This window comes from Phaseolus vulgaris, chromosome 6 (assembly GCF_051622355.1).
Source record: "Phaseolus vulgaris cultivar YP4 chromosome 6, ASM5162235v1, whole genome shotgun sequence".
Classification (NCBI taxonomy): domain Eukaryota; kingdom Viridiplantae; phylum Streptophyta; class Magnoliopsida; order Fabales; family Fabaceae; genus Phaseolus; species Phaseolus vulgaris.
Window position 1 is genome coordinate 3410363 of NC_143503.1, and position 18026 is coordinate 3428388.

Genomic DNA, 18026 nt, shown 5'->3' on the forward strand with positions numbered 1-18026 from the left:
GTAACTCACTGACCGCTTATTCTTGAGGCTATTCTCATAGCATTTCTTTGCTTCCTTCTGGTCAGATTTGATGGTGATCACCACCCCCTCCATAGACGACAACTTCACCTTCATGTGCCGGGTCGAGGGCACAACTCCTATTCTGTTGAGTGTTGGTCTTCCCAACAGAATGTTATATGCTGAGGGAGCATTCACGACGAGGTACTTGATTTTCTCCGTCCTCGAGCCCGCCTCATCCGTGAATGTAGTTCTTAATTCTATGTACCCCCTAACCTCCACCTGATCGCCAGCGAAACCATACAAGCACCCTCCATAGGGCCTCAGCTGGTCAAGGGGCAATTGCAGCTGCGTGAAAGTCGGCCAGAACATCACATCTGCCGAGCTTCCTTGGTCCACCAGAACCCTATGGACCTTCCTCCCCGCTGTGACAAGCGAGATGACTATAGGATCATTGTCATGAGGCACAACGTCCCTGAGATCTTCCCTTGTGAACGTGATGTCCACATCTGGCGAGTGGTCCTCGAACATGTCCACCGTCATCACAGACCTCGCATACTTCTTCCTCTGTGACGCGGTGCATCCACCACCCGAGAAACCTCTTGCGATGGTGTGGATCTCTCCGTGAGTGGGCATCTCGTGCTGCTGAGCCTCACCACCCGCCGGCTGGGAGCTCGACGCGCCCCCCGTTCTCCTGTCCAGCAGGTAATCATTCAAGAAACCGCTCTTGACCAGGTCGTCAAGCTAGTATCCCAGTGCCAAACATGAATCGACGGTGTGACCAAAACCCTGGTGGAATTCGCACCAGGCGTCTGGCTTTGGTCCCAACACCTTGTCGCCCACTTTCTCGGGTGCCTTGAGCCTGGCTGCTATATTGGGGATAGCGATCAGGTCCGCCAACCCCATGACAAACTTATGTTTTGGCGGGCGATTGTACTCTCGGGGCGCCCTGGGCCCCTGCCCTTATTTTTCCTTGGATCATAAGGATGGCGGGTCCTTTGATCCCTCTCGGCCGTCGCTGTCTCCAGCACCCTCTGTGGCTGGATCCTGGTATGGGCACGTGGCCTAGCGGGGGCCACGCTCCCTCTCTTCTCGGCGACCTCACTCTCATCGGCGATGTGGGCCACCGCAAGTCGCCTAACCTCAGCAAACGTGGCGGGGTGAGCCCTGATCAGTGCCTCGCAAAAAGGTCCCGGCAGCACGCCCTTTTTGAAGGCGTATACCAGCATCTCTTCGTCCTTGGCTGGCGAGCGGACCATCTGCGCTCTAAAGCGATTCAAGTAGTCCCTGAGGGACTCTCCCTGGTACTGCCTTATGTCGAACAGATCATAAGACACCCTAGGCGGCGCCTTGTTCACTATGTACTGCTCGACGAAAAGCTTCGAAAACTGCTGGAAATTGGTTACGTGACCTGTAGGCAAGCTCACAAACCATTCCAGCGCTGTTCCCTGGAGCGTGCTCACAAACATTTTGCAATACACAGCATCCGAGCCTCCTGACAGCATCATCTGCATGTAGAACGTGGTGAGATGTGCCTCAGGATCCTCCACGCCGGTGAAAGTAGCCTTCACGGGTACCACACTCGCAGGGATAGGCGTGTCTGTGATCGCCTGTGCAAATGGCATGGGGAAAACGCGAGGTGGCGACGACGGTGCGACCTCTTCAGCGACTGGGCGCCCTCTCTGCTCCTGAAGAGCTTGGCGCAACTCCTCAGTCACCTTGCTGAGCTCTTCATTCCTGGCCTGAGAGGCGACTAGGTCCTCATGCATCTTTGCCTGCTCTATGCGCGAGGCCTCCACATTCGCCTGCAGCACACGCATGATCTCCACCATCTGCGCCATAGTCATGGCGCCTTCAGTAGCAACTGGCACAACTGGACTTGAACGGTTGCTTCTCATCTTTCTCATGAAAACTTAGCAGACCACAACGAGCGACGAACAAAACCTCCTTCAGCAACGATCGATCCAGCAATCAATCGGTTAGAACTTCGTAAACTCCAAAGAACTTCAAGAACACAATCTCAACAGCAAAAACCTTCGCAGAAACTCGCAATCTCAGCACGAACCTACCACTCCTCCACCAAAACTTCTGATTCACCGGTCGAAAATCCGAACGAACGGCGAAGCTTCGATCTCACCGATTGAAACTCGCGCAAACAGCGAAAAACTTCACCTCACCGAACAAGAACTCAAACAAACGGGGAAAAACCTCAATCCTCCAAACGAAACCTCGAACGAACGGTGGAAAACACAAATCTACCGAACAAAGCTTGAATGAACGGCGGAAAATGGTTGCACCAGCACACAACCACATAGCAACTGCAGAAACTCCAAGAACTCACGCTGTGGATGGGGACAGGTTTTACACGGCCCCACGGTGGGCGCCTGATGATCCTGCCTGTTGACCAGGACGCAAAAGCCTTGCCTCGTCAAATCTGGATCGACTTTGCGTCGTGTTAGCTTCCGTCCTTCGCCTTGATTCACCTCAAGAACCTGCAAAAAACAGAACGGCGCCGCTGCGGTCGATCACGCTCCGACGCCCAAGTCAGCGACTGAACCACCAAAATACTAAGAGAAAACTAAGAACTTCAGGAACCGTGCAAAATTCTCTCTCAGGGTACTCAAGTTCTCGCAAGCGTAAAAGAAGTATTCTAAAACGCGCGTACCTCAGAAGTTCGTTAGGATCCCTTATATACCTATGCATTTTCTCTCTCCTGACAGTTACACATCTGGACACGTGGCTCGTATCCAGCTATACACGTGTCACCATCTGGAGCATCCTTGACTTGGGCGTCACTTCTTACTCTTTAGGCTTTCGGCTAAGTTACTTATGCAGGAAACAACTCAGCGCATAACTGCCTTGGAGCGTGATCTCTTCTGCGTGGCGAGTACGGGTGTCATCATACACACCTTCCCTGTGGTCTCGCCGGCCGCCATCATGATCTACTTCACTTGCTTCATCGTGCATGCTCGGGTAAGCTTTTCCTCGACCTCGACCTCTGGCTAGCTAGGGAATGACCATCTGACGACTTCATCCTCTGCTTCGAAAGCCTGGAACAAGCTTCCCTGATCCTTCGGCGATGTCCTCCTTTCGGCGATCTCTGATCACTTGGTCGTCTGGGTTCGCATCCGGTGACTTCATCACAAACCTGGTGACCGCCGGTTTAGGTATGCTAGAGATCGGAGCACGCCAACTTAATGACTGGCGACTACACGAGCCCCCCGACTTCCTTCCCTTCTACTAGCCAGGCGCCCTGTTCAACACGCCTATATAATAGCTTGCTGCCACGTCATCACTTCCGACCACCTGGGCGGTACACTTTTAATTTAAAATCACACACGTATGGATATACATTATATGTAAAATATAATTTAATATTTTAAATAACTATTTTTAAAAAATTATTTCTTGAAAAGTATATAAATATTTTCAATAATATACCTAATTAAGTAAATATATTTTAATTATTTTCAATATTCATTATTTATAGAGATAATGTAATATTTCAGTTTAACATGACTAATAAATATTCAACAAACATAAAAGAGATATAAAGTGAGATTTGCATTCGTTTATATATTGTAAAACATTCTTATATCGAGTTGATGTGATATCTCTAACACACTTCTTCAAGTTAAGACCTGCCAACTTGTATATAATAATGCTATATAGTGTAGCGATCCGATAGCAAATGATCCGATAAACCTAACAAACTCTAGTTATAATAACCTTTATATGACTATGATACCATGTTTTGGTTATAATAAACTTTATATGATTATGATACCATGTTAACTTAATCTTATAAAATTCTTTCACACCTGTTTATATACTGTAAAATACAATGTTTGTATATTCAGTGAATGTGTGATTTCAAAAAAAAAAAAATAGTTACCAAAGATACTAATTAATGACATCTGTTTTTAATTGAAACAAGTCAAACCACGATTGAACTCAACTTACGTTTTGGCAAATTAAGTTGAACTTATAACTGAAAAACAAACATGTCTTAATTTCTTTGATCGAAACAAAAATGATGGAATTAGGGTTTTAGCAAAGAGTTAAAATTGTTTGTGAGAAGTGAGCATGCAGAGAACACCAAAAGCGTTATTACCCAGGAAAAATCAAAACCCTACAAATTTCATGTTAGCATGATCTAACAAAACGGGGAAATGTCCATCAATAATAATGTCACTCATGTGATAGATACTCAGAGTTATGCCCCACAGAATTAATTGATTACTTTTATTACTATTATTATTATTATTTTATATTTTAAACATTATTTTCATCGTGTAAATGCATGAATGGATCCTGAGAAAATTAGTATAAGCCTTCTTATTTCTCTTGTATTGTTCTCATTGTTTCCACATTATTAGTCAATGTCAACTCATGCAAATTAATGAAGCAAAAATTAGTTCGTGTCTTTCATTCACAAATTTACGTTGATTACGCTAAATCATTTTGCTCCGATACCAATAACTATTTGAAAATTACAAAATACTGGATAATTGTTAAATTGATGTGAAATGGTAAAATATATTCATATTATAAAGCATTTTAAATTGATGTGAAATGGTATAAAATATATTCATATCATAAAGTATTTTAATTTGGTGTGAAAAAACTACTCCATAACATACGCTACTTTAATTCCAACCACTTTACATGTTTTAGGAAATTTATTTTACGTTTAATTGTTGTTTTCTAATTTTTGAATTTTTTTAATTGATTAACTTTCTCTATTTTAAAAATTAACTGAAATGTTTTATCTCTAGGTAAATTTCTTTTCTCTGAAGTCTTTAAATTTGTATTTCCCATTTTAAACAACCAAGAGCTTGGAATAATGAATTTAAGATTAAATAAATAATAAACGAAGACCACTTTATTGCTATTTGTGAAAATAATTTTTCATATATATAAATAAGGATACATAAAGATATTGTTTTAAGAGTTTAGATTGGAGGTGATATTTTAATATTTTATATGATTTTTTTTACTTATTAGTTTATATATTTTGTATGTCTCCTCTTGAAAAAAAAAATCTAACAATGAGTATTAAAGGAAAAATTATTTTGGTGATCAACTCATTTTTTTTATCAAATAAATTATTATTATTTTTCTATTTTAAGGAATCTGTCTCTACCAATATATAAGTAAAAAAAATCCAACATAATAAGTTTTGAGTTGAAGATATATCTCCCCCCAATGTTTCTTTCTAATGGAATATATAATATGTATGCTAAAATTTTATTAAATAACATAATTTTAAAATAAATAAAAAATAGATAAAAAAATAAAAGAAATATTTTGTTTCTTTTAAAGGGCAATAAAAAAATCTGAAGTGTGGTGCAATGCAAACAGGTACTCGGAAATGAAGCGACAGTTTATGGATAAACAATGGGCAAGAAGTGGCACTTAGAGAGTTAGATTTAGTGGGGGAAGCACCACTACAAGTTACATAATCTTTTACAAAATAAACCAACTGTTTCTTTAGATAAGGCATTCATTTATATTTTTTTTCCACAATTTCAAAAGCAAACCAAATCATGCCCACTCAATCCACAATCACAATCAAGACACATGTGAGATCCAACATCAACATCACAATAATTATATACTTTTTTAAAAATAAATAAATTTCACTCTATTTTAATTTTATAAAACTGATTTATATATCTCGATTTTATTTCTAGTTCATGTATAATCTTTAGTACATCTCCTTCATATCGAAGTAGTTCATATTAGCAATTTGTTTCGTGTGTGAAACTAAATTTGATGAATGACATAATAACAAATAACATGATAAATCTAATACATGTTTGTTAAGATAAATTAAAAATTATTTTAATAACATATTAAGAAATGAAATTTAAGTTTAATTTAACCTTATAAAACGACTTATAAGGTGATGTTTGCACCCACTTATATATTATAAAATGCCATAATTTTTAGTTGATGTGAAATTTTCAATATGCCTTCACATCGATACTGTCAATTCGTACGTGAGACTATATATTTATGGGTACTCCAATAACGACCTGATTATGGGTAAACTGATAAACCCAACAAACTCTTGTTATGATAAACTCAAGATGACTATGTATTAAGAATTATACTTCAAACTTAATTTAACTTTATAAAATCGTCTTATAAGATAAAGTTTACAACTAATAATAAATAATGCATGTTTTTAATTTGTAAATCTCCAACATTTTTTCAAGGTTCACCGTAACCCTATTTCATTTCCATGCTATTCACACATTCATGTCACTTCCTGCAGTATTTTTTTAAAAAAATATTTTTTATTCACAGCCACCACTTTGCTCTTTAAACGTGCAGAAAACCACGTTTTTCGCTTTCTTTTTAGAAGATCAAATTAGTCTCTATGTAAATAATTCAATTAATTTTCAGCATAGAGTTCAATAATATTGAATTTACTATCAATTTGATTTTTCAATTATATTTTAGTCACGATTTACTTCCTCAAAAAACTTAAGAATGAGACGTATTGTATAATTTTGAAGCTGGGTTGATAAAGAATTATTACGATAAAAATAGAATAATTCTTAAAAGTAGATTTTAAGTCAAATTTAATATTAGGAAATTAATTTCAAGATGAATTTTACATTCATTTATATTATATTAAAATTGTCAAACTCATGTTATTTTATTAATTTAAAATGTTCAATAATTTTTATTAGAATATTTTCTTAAAAAAATTAGATTTACACATACTTATATAATATATATTACATCAAAATTTTATAATTTTAAAATATAAAATCTTGTAAAATTGATTTATAAAATAAAATTAGTAATAATTTATATAATATAAATTTATTTTTCGTGTAATTGATGTGGAATTTTCAACAACAATATAAAATATAAAAATTTATTATAATATTATTTTAATATTATATAATTTAATGCAAATAATAGCATTATTTACTGTGAAATGATATATTTTTAATAAGTATTACAAACACTGGCGGTATTCTATGATCTATTCAAAATGAGTTTTTCTGAAACAATCACTTTTTTTAACTTGTTTAAGAGTGAACACATGTATCGATAGCAAATTACATATAATTCAAGAGGGTTTGTAAAATGTGTAAAATCAAGAGAATTAAAGAAAGCTTATTTTAATTTCTGTGATAAAAAAACTAAAACTTATGTGAATATTAAGGGATCAGAAGCTGAGAATCTGTCAAATAATAGGCCCAAAAATATGAAATTAGTTAATAAATTAATATAAAACTAGTCAATAAATCAATACAAAATTAGTCAATAAATTAATATGAAATTAGTGAATAAATTAACAGTACACGTGGAACTGACCATGATATTTTTCTTTTTAAAGAACCGACTATGGTATTTGATGTGTAAGTTTAATTTGATTATTCATTTGTATAACAGGTTTATGTAATAAAAGAAAAAAGTTAAATTACCGATAGATTTGATAATTATTTAATAACTTTTAATCAGGGTTTAATTTTTTAAGATGTAAAAAAGATAAAAATATTGACTATAGTAGTTGTATTTAAGAAGTTTAGTTATTATACAATAATGATAGAAGACTTTGTTAGAAGATATTGGATAGAGAAGTACGTTAATTAAAGTAGGCAGCAACTAATATAATACTAATAACCATATAATTAGAAAAATATTATGCAAATTAAATCATAATTAGGCAAGTGATTGATGTGGGTACCAAACCAAGCAAACCAAGCACCACAAATGCTTAAAAAGCCAACTCATAAGTAAAATATAAAATAAAATGAAACAAAATAAGATAAAAAGATAGTGAAAAAGTTAACATCTAACAAACCCATTTGCCCACCTCACCCAACATGTGATGCACTTTTAGCAAAGTTCAACCTTCCAATCACTATGTATTCATTATTATGTTATCATGTACCACTTTAATACAAATATAAGTAATAATAAACATTTTTTTTTCATATTTCATCTCATCTTTTGTTCTTTTAATCTTAACAAAATCTCTAACTTTTTAATAATTCTTTTTAATTAAAAAAAAGTATCTTACAAATTTCAATGGAATTTGTTCTTATAATAAGATACATAAAAAAGATAGAACTTAAAAAGTTAATCATGTAGAAATTTAATAAATTAAACAAGTTTTTATATCTTTAGTAAGTTATTTATTCGATCCAAGAGAAACAAATGAGATATTCCATATAAGTAAATGTATCAAGTTTTTTTACATTAAAAAAAGAGGAAGATCATATAACAATCACAGACACACAGGTGGATTGAGAAAGTGCAGGGAGAGAAATATAATAATATTAATAATAATAATAATAATAATAGCTGTTTTATTTATTTATTAATTATATTTTGTGAGGGGAGGGAGAGGAAAAAGGGAAAGCCCAACCTTTTCCTTTCATTGAGAAAAGGACATGGCCCCACTTGCATTATATTTTTTTCCTCTTTGGTTTGCACTTTTTATCACCTTTGCTTATGTCACATTACCTACACACTCTCTCTCTCTCTCCCTCACACACGCACACACCATTTGCATTATTCTTCTTTTCTTTTCATATCTCATCTACATTTATCCATCTTCTATCTTCCTATTCCTTTCTATCTCCACTTCTCAACACACCACACCACACCAGTCTTGCCAGAGCAGAAGCCAGAAGAGAGGAGAGAGAAACACACACAAAAAGTAAGAGAGAGAAAGGCCCTTTTGTTCTCTTCAAAAAGTTCAGCAGCTTCTACTTCCAGGACTCTTTCTTTGCTTTTAAGTTTTGCATACAAATAAAAAAAATATTTTTTTTTTCTGAAAAAGCCACACCCTTTTGCTTACTGATCTTGTTCTCTTTGTCTTCCTTGCCGTCAGGTAAATTTTCCTGCCTTCTGCTTTCTCATATCTCGTCAAAACCCACGTTTCTGTTCTGTGAATTTTTTTAAAGTTCATGTTTTTCTGGGCATGGGACTTTTTCTGGGGGATTAAGGCAGTGAAAAAGTTGAGAATTTTGAGAGACTGGTAATTGGTTTGGTATGTTGTGATTGGATTAGATGCGTTATTCTTGTTGTCTTTGATTCTCCTTTTGTTTTTCTGTTTATTTGGGTATATGATTCTTTGCTAGTTTAATCATGTTTCTGGATTTTTTTGTTATTTATTGCTATTCTTTTGAAAGAATCACTTTCTATTGTAAAATTTTGTGATGAAGGTGAAAATATTTTCTCCAATTTGTTAGAATATATTTTTCCTGTGTCACATCAAATCCTTAATATAAATCAGACAGTACATGCTTTCATTGCTTTTGATCTGTTTTTTAGTTTTTTGGTGTTGGCTGCAAGTTTTCATAATATTGGTCTAGTAAATTACCTTCCATAGCATCTATACCGTTGCTCAGATTCTTCAGAATTGGCAGCGGTATTCCCATTTTCGTTTTCCTTACATCACTATGTATCTATCTGTTCTTATTAACATGTTAAAATTTTGTTTCTTGGTAGCTGCTGAATTTACAGCATTAAAATTCTGTTTTCTTTGTCATATTATCTAATGGCTTCTACATTATGTGTCATAATTCAGCTTCCGCATCTTCAGACAGGGAGAACTTCTGTTTTTTCAGAGTATATCTTGGTCTGTTAAGACTGTTACTAGGTGGAGATTCCTTGATTTATTCCAAGGGGCAAGAGAAAAAAAGTGTAAAGATGGGTTATATATGTGATTTTTGTGGAGACCAGAGATCCATGGTGTACTGCCGCTCTGATGCTGCCTACTTATGTTTGTCTTGTGATCGGAATGTTCATTCGGCTAATGCCCTTTCCAGGCGTCATTCACGCACCCTTTTGTGTGAGAGATGCAATTCACAACCTGCCTTTGTGAGGTGTGTTGAAGAGAAAATTTCACTGTGTCAGAATTGTGATTGGTTGGGTCATGGAGTCTCTACATCTTCAACACATAAGAGACAAGCAATCAGTTGCTACTCTGGCTGCCCTTCAGCGGCGGAACTGTCTTCAATATGGTCCTTTGTGCTGGATATCCCTTCCATTAGAGAGTCTACATGTGAGCAAGAACTAGGCTTAATGAGTATTAATGAGAACAACAAGAGTGTTGGAGTTCTACCTGAAAATGGGAATGTGTCTGGTTCAGATCAAGTTACTGATCTACCTTCTTTGGACAAGTCTTTGGTTGGTACATCTTCAGTACCCGAGTCAAGCTCCAAACCTCCAGCTGGACCTGCCAATGAATGTCTGCCAAAGGTATAGTTGGATGTCATCATCATTGTCTTCATGAATAACACCACCAGCACTAGGTGTATTGTACTTTCTAATAGCAGCACAGGAAATGAAACTGCAATTTTGAAAGGGATTAGTTAGTGCTCAGTCTTAATTTGTTTGATGGAATCATTTTTTTTGTTTTCCATGTAGCATCCTCAAGAGCAATGTAAAAATTATGTGCTGTATAATTCCTTTGGTTCAATTCTCAAGCTTTGTGGTTGTTTCATTTTCTATACAGCTACTTGCTTTCGTTACTTTATTGTTTCTTGGTCTAAGGCATGTTTTGGTTTTGCAAAACTAATAGTTTCCCTAATTTATTGGTACCTTGAAGTTGAATTGAAAACAAAAGCAGACATATTCCTGTCATCACTAGATTAGCTTAGTTAAAGGACCATCATGTATGGTTTTTTCAATTTATGTCTTGTTTACTGAAATGAGTTAACACAACTTTAATGTTATACGTTGAAATTCTGATAGTTTCATCATATTACATTGCTAATATCTCATTTTCAATACGCAGTTGTACTGTCCTGCTGCAAAATGCCCTGCATTATGTGAAGATGATAATCTATATGATGATTTTGACATGGATGAAATGGATCTAAATCTTGAGAACTATGAAGAACTTTTTGGTGTGGCCCTCAGTCATTCCGAAGAGCTATTTGAAAATGGTGGATTTAATAGTTTGTTTGGGACAAAAGACATGTCTGCGGGAGATTCCAGTTGTCAGGATGCCATTGCTGCCGAGGTGCTAAATGCTCCCCATCTCTTTTGTCTGTGATAATCATGGCTTGTTTTACTATTGGGGCATCACATGTTATGTTCTGTATACTTTATACGATGATGTTCTTGTGTATTCACCATTGTGCATTTTCTTTTCTCCTTGACCATGTGGTTATTTTAACATGAGAAAATTACACTGACACTCCCTGAGATTTTCTCGAATTACATTGGTACCCCAGTTTTTCTTAAGATTCTACACAAATCTCCCATTTGCTTTTGTTAGATATAACTTCCAATGTAATGGGCTTAGCCCATACTTTTTGTATGATTAATCTCTATATAAACATAACCCTATGTGTTTATTATACACAAAAGATTTATCCTATATTTCTTTTCCTTTATTTTAATAGTTTTATAAACGTTACATTACATTGTCACCCCTTCATCCATTACATGTGCACCCCTATAAATTTTAAAAGCTTTACACTTATACCCTATGATAAGGGAGGCCTTTGTAATAGTGAGAAAAGCAGGGGGTGTAAGTGTAATTTAAGAAAATCTTAAAAGATGTTGTTGTAATTTACTCTTATAATTGTTCCTAACAGGGATTTTTAGGCAAGTTGCATTACTGTGATTTTAATTAGCTTTGAACTATTATTTGATCAAGAGTTTATTGGTGTGTATGATTCTATTTTTGTTTTTATGTTCTTCAAAACTATTCTGCAAAATAGCTTTTGAAAACTGTTTTTAAGAATGATAGGGAACACAAATTTTGTTCGATCAAGTGATTTCAAAAACAGATTTGAAATGTTAGCATTTATGATACAATGCTAGTGCTTGATCAAGTGTAATTATGTTATGTGATGGCTATTAAGCTATAAGATAGCAACTAATTTCCCTCTCGATGCCATTTGTTAGCTTCTAATTACCCCTTTGATTACTTCATTCTTTGAGTATTGTAATCAAGCTATAAATCAAGTAAGCAGCCCACTGTGGCTGCATCGAAATTTCTCTCAACAATTTTCTTTCAACAGACACAAGCATTTGTTAACTTGATAATTCTTCTGAAAATTGATCAAACTAATAATTGCAAACTTAGACATTAATCTGTTAGCCTCCACCTTAAGCTTTAGGAGGGTTGGTCGATGACAAAAACATTCAAAGTGCTGATGACAAAAAAAATATTTGCATAATGTTAAAAAAGTAAACACAGAATATAATTTTATTTTCATTCCTTAAATCTATGATACTTGTTTGAAGAGTCACATATACCTAGTTAACCTTCTTATGGTTCATGCATTCAAGTGTTAAGAATGAGATGTTCACTGTACAGTGTGAGTGATGCATGATTGCATTGTGTTAGTTGCACTGGACATAGCATTTTAATTTCTTCTCTGGGGGGTTGTGTTGGTTAACATTTCTTTCATGCCATACTTATTTTCAGATCTAACTTTATGTCCAGGGGTCATCGGTTGGACTGGTCAATGCTACACAACCGGCTTGCAGCAACGCAGCATCTGCAGATTCCATTTTGAGTACTAAAACCGAACCGGTTCTTTGTTTGACGGGGAGGCAAGCTCAATCAAACCTTTCTTTTTCTGGCATTACCGGAGAGAGTAGTGCTGCAGACTATCAAGACTGTGGGGCTTCTTCCATGCTTCTCAGGGGAGAACCTCCTTGGTTTGCTCCTTGTCCTGAGAATTCCTTGCAATCTGCCAACCGCAGCAATGCTGTCTTGCGCTACAAGGAAAAGAAGAAGGCACGAAAGTAAGTGATTGTGACAATCCTTTTGAAATTCGATTTCGTAGAGGCCTCAATTTGCTTTGTTTTTCATAGAAGAGAAGCAATGTTGGTTAAAGACATTGGCAGCTGAAAGATTTGTTTTAGGATCTGCTTGGATGAATTTCTCCATAATCTCCTTCTAAGAAAAAAGATTAGTAGAAAAATTGAAATTAACTTCTGTATAAGCTAAGCTAAAGTTAGCTTATGCATGAGCTAGTTTGTAGAAACTACCGCATATAGCTTCTCAAACTTTTTAGTTTTCAATTTCTGCATAAACTATTTTTTGCTTATGAAGTTATAGAGGATCTCGTCCAAACATATCTATTTCAAAATTTCAAAACATGTTTTCTCTAAAGTTGATTGAACATCCTTTCTCATCATCTCATTAGGTTCGAAAAACAAGTGCGGTATGCCTCTCGCAAGGCAAGGGCCGATGTCAGAAGGCGGGTGAAGGGCCGGTTTGTGAAAGCCGGTGACGTCTACGATTATGACCCTTTGAGCACAACCAGAAGCTACTGAGAGTACAACTTTTAACCATGTTTTATAAAAGGAAACAGTCATATAGTTGCAAAAGAAAAACAGTTTCCTGAAAAAAATGGATGAAATTTGATGCATTCTTTGTCCCTTGAATGACAAGCTGTCTGATTTTATCACAGGAGGGGAGGTCTTGATGTTCTTCAAGGAGGAAAAAGGCTTTGTGTTCTCCATCTGTGTAAGCTCAGTATCTGGAGCTGAATCTCTGTCCTTCAGTGTGAAGGATGTTCCAAGTTGTGATGTTATCACAAAGTGCCCTCCTCAGGCAATGTGTCAAGCTTGGCAATTTGGGCTGCATAATTCTTTTTCAAGAATTCAAAAGCCTTCTAATCTGAGTTCTTTGGCCTTAACCATACTTGAATGTTTGTGATGTGATGATTGATGTAAACTTCCCTCTGCTATAGTCACGAGTAGAAGTGCCTGAGATGGCATCATAAGTGGCTCAATTCAACAGTTCCAGATAAACAAACCAGAAAGATTGTAAATTGTAATATTTGGCCTCTTCTTGGCTTTGACATGTATAGCACACAATTTAGATGTATAATTTTGCCAACTCTTTTGATGTAATTAGACAAAATTGTATATTCAATGTCCCATGTATAGAATAGGATACTATGCATGTTGATGCCACCCCTATATTCTATTGGACATGTACCAATACAAGTTTTGTTTGTGACTCTTTGTAATTTATTTTATGCATTTTTTTGGACGAGTTGTTTTTTTTTTTAAACTTCATAAAATTGAAATTAGAACTTAAGTATAAATTCAATTTGGAAAGGTTCTTTCATTTAGTTTTTTTAAAATAAGGATAAAAAGGTTCTTTCTTTATCACACCTTTCAAATTGAGATCAAATGTTTCTTTTTTTCATTTTTTTAATTTCTTAAAAAAGTAAACAGTTATCTTAGAAATAATTTTGTTAAGATAAAAATAAAAACTAAATTTAATGAATACTCTTTTCCCCACTAATTTATATAAGTGAGAAATTTATAAACTCTTGTACTCTTTGGGATTTTTTTTTCTTCTATAATTTTCTTCTACTTTACAACAAATATGAAAATTTTAGATTGTAAAATCTGAAAATCGCTTTTTTTATATGAATAAAAACTTTTGATTACATATTCTGAATTTATGTATTGTGTATTTTATATTTTATATTTTTATTTTCAAATTGTGCAATCTTAGTGTTATTTTATTTTTTATAACAAATTTCAAATTGTAAAATTCTGAAGTTTTTTACTTTGAGATTGTGCATGAATTATGTAATTTTAGATTCTTTCGAATGGTATAATTTAAAAGTTATTTTTTATTAGAGACTTTTTATGTAAAAATAACTCTTAAATTGTATAATTTTAAAATAATTTTTTCATGAAAAAACTTTTGAATTCTGCAATCTAAACACTGTTTTCACTTCCAAAATATGTAATCTAAAATTTGCTGACTTTTGGATGGTATAATTAAAATTTTTTATTGACTTAGATTGTAAAATACATAAGCCATTTTTATCTTTAAATTATATAATTTAGAAGTATTTTTTTTAAATTATGCAATTTGGGAGTATTTTTTACTTCTAAATTTCACAATTAAAAAATATTTTTATCATAAAAAAACTTTCAATTAGATAATAATAAAATTGTATTTTTATATGAAAAAATTATGAATTGCATCATTGCACAGTCATTTTTAACTTCTGAACTTTTTTAGATTACACATTTTGATTTTTTTTATAAATAATTTATAAATTTCACAATCCAAAACACTTTTTTTTTATTTTATTTTTTATTTTCATCCATAATATAATATATAAAAAGACAACGAAGACAAGGTGGCTACAGTGGGAGCAACAAAGGTGACACTGAGAAAGAAACAGTTTTTAATCAATTATAAAAATAATTAGTTATTTAATAAATATTTAAAAAATAGAAAATGATGTAATATTTATAATAATAAAATAAAATTCAATATTGATATAAAAATAAAATAGGAAAAAGAATTAAAAGCAAGTTATAGAGGATAATTTTCTTTATATAGACTAGCGGAACACAGGTGCTCTTGTGTATGTGCATCCACATTTTTTAGTTTTTATTTTTATTATTATATATATATATATATTTAAATATAAATTTATGTGTATTTATATGTTATTGAATTTCGAGAGATTTGAGAAAGGAGAGAGATAAAATAAAATAAGAGAAAAAAATTAAAAAACTGCTCTACATTACTGTTTTAAAGAGGAGAATCAATCTTTCTACTTTCATCCGAGTTAAGTGACTACAAATAAAATAAATTAACTTACCAATCTCTTCACTTTTCTATCAATTAAGTGAGAACAAATAAAATAAAATTTTAAAATTAAAAAACTCTTTATTTAATAAAGAAGAATATCAGTTTAAAACAAAAAAAGTAACCAATCTCTCCACTCTCCTGCTAGTTAGGTTAGAACAAAATAGAATTAACTCATCAATCTCTCAACTCTTCTATTAGTTAAGTCAGAATAAATAAAATAAATTTTTAAAATTAAAAAATTCTTTAATAACTTCTAAAATTATAAAATTTTTAAAAATCAAAATAAATTAATAAAAAAAAATATTAAGTAAGAATAAAATAAAAAATAATTTAGGATAGTTAAAATGGAAAATCCCATAAATTAGTAAACCAATTTATATGTTAGTTGATAATATTGGTACACCTTCCAACAATAAGTAGCACAAGTTTTCTGGAAAGATTTTAATTATTTTACTGGGATTAAGAGTGAAACGAGTTTAAGTATATGTATACTTAATTTGCATAAGTTTTTCCATGAAAAATTAAAAACAAAAAAAATAAAACTTACTTATTTATAATTTAATATTAAATTTTATATAAACTAACTTTAACTTTTAAAGAAATTGATTTCCTTTTTTTTTCATACTTTATCTCTTAAAAGTCTTTATGGAGAAATTCAACTAAACATATTCATATATGAACTAATTTTTAATTTATGCACAAGTTTATTTATTTATTTGTGTAGTTTTTAATTCTTTTTTTTCAATTATACATAAATTAATTTTAGATTAAGAAGAAACTCATTTTGATTTTTTTCACATAGAAGTGTTTAAGGGAAAACTAGTAAACACAGTCTTAAAAAAACAAAAGGCATTGAGTTGGGTTTATATGATTGATTGAGTTAGTGATGGAGATCAAGCTTAAGTGGACATGGAGGCCAATCAACAAGATCAAGAAGAGGTAGAGGCGCAAATAGAAGACGTCCATGGAGGTCAAAGCCCACCTCAAAGGCTTACAAGAAGCATGTTCAAAACTTTAGGAGCTAAGGGACAATTATTTTCTCTTTTTGTAATTTCTTTGGTTGAAGGTGCTTAGAGGGAAACATTAAAAACCTCTATTGTTATAGCATCTTTTAGGCTTTAGTTAGGAGCTTTAGGAGGGGGGGTGCGTTAGTAGATAGGTGTAGGAGTAGAATAGGAGGTGCCAAAGTGAAGGAAGAGGTCACACCTTCCTCATGCATTGTTTTTGGCGCCGATTCTAGAAGCTTTTTAGGAGGGAGTTTTTGAATTTGTGTAGCTTGCATTTCAGTACCTTAGGCTATAAATAGAGGTGCTCCCTTTGTAATTTTCAGATTGGAATTTAGAGTAAAGAAACTATACTCAAATTTTGAGTGAACCATCTAGGAGCAACCATCCTTCTAGTGGCGTGATCATCCAACCTTACATCCATCTTCATGAGCTTTCTCTTCTCCTTCCTTCCTTCTCTTAATTGTTCATGTCTTAGTTTGCTTCCTTTTGAAATTCTGTTCGGTATTTTCAGTTTTCCTTTAGCTTTGCTTCGGTGCTTTTGGTTCTTTGCTGTTCTTCATCTTTTCTTCAATTCAAGTCTTTTGTTCGGTGCAATTTAGTTTTTGTGTTGTTTAATCGGTGCCTTTGCATTTTCTTTCAATTCAATCGGTTCAATTTGACAATATGTGGAACTTCCATATGAGTTTGTGTTTTGACACTAGTTTTGGTGAGTTCTTGTTCATAGAACCTTGATCCAATTCTATGATAAAGTGCCTATCTCATAACCAACTCAAGATGATTCCTAAGAATGTCAAAAATCATTCTAATTGTGCTAGTGGAATCACATCATGTGGTATCAAGAGTTTAGGTGTGTTCTTGTTTAATTGTTGAGTTGTGTAACACTTTAATTTCAAGAGCTCTTTAATTTCTTGCAATTTAAGGTTCTGTTTTAGGCTTATTTGAGTATTGCTTGCTGTTTTAATTTTTGTGCCTATCATATGTTTGAGTATTTTCCTTTTTTGAATCCATACAAGTTTTGTCTTAGTCTTGTTTTTCCATAATTGTCATCACTTCTAGTAGTACTTTTATTGCTTTTGATTGTTTCTTGCTTTAGTGTCATATAATTTTCTGAATTTGATATTGATCCTTTGTGCATTTTCTGTTTTAGATTGAGTTCATACTTGTATTCTAGACCTATACAAGTTCCTATACATCATTTTCCATTATGTCTTTGCTAGTTCATAATTCTGTTTTTCATTCCTATTAGGATTCCTCTGTTTTTCTGAAAAGTGCTTACTGTTTTTCCTTATTGCAATTGATTTACTCACTGGAAAATTCTGAAATTATGGATTTGTGTTATTCAAAGTGTTATAAAAGCATAGAAAAAAGAAGTACTCAAAAATTCAAAGTACACAAAAAATGATAAATAAAATAAAAAAAGTGTACAATTCTGCCGAAAAGAA

The 18026-nt window shown here is 33.4% G+C and overlaps 1 protein-coding gene across 8 annotated transcripts; it reads left to right on the forward strand.

Moving 5' to 3' along the window:
• Positions 1–8474: 8474 nt before the first annotated feature.
• On the forward strand, positions 8475–13969 carry COL9 (CONSTANS-like 9). 8 transcript variants are annotated; one of them, XM_068638392.2, is made up of 6 exons: positions 8475–8863; positions 9563–10236; positions 10775–11002; positions 12440–12744; positions 13149–13280; positions 13416–13969. In XM_068638392.2, exons 1-5 carry the CDS (start codon positions 8482–8484, stop codon positions 13276–13278), a joined length of 1719 nt encoding a protein of 572 aa, XP_068494493.2. In that variant the 5' UTR covers positions 8475–8481; the 3' UTR covers positions 13279–13280; positions 13416–13969. The 8 variants fall into 8 exon arrangements, 6 of the variants coding, with proteins under 6 accessions (XP_068494493.2, XP_068494492.2, XP_068494496.1 ...); XR_016521539.1 differs by having other exon boundaries at positions 8499–8863; positions 12422–12744; XM_068638395.2 differs by having other exon boundaries at positions 8502–8689.
• The last annotated feature ends 4057 nt before the right edge of the window (positions 13970–18026 follow it).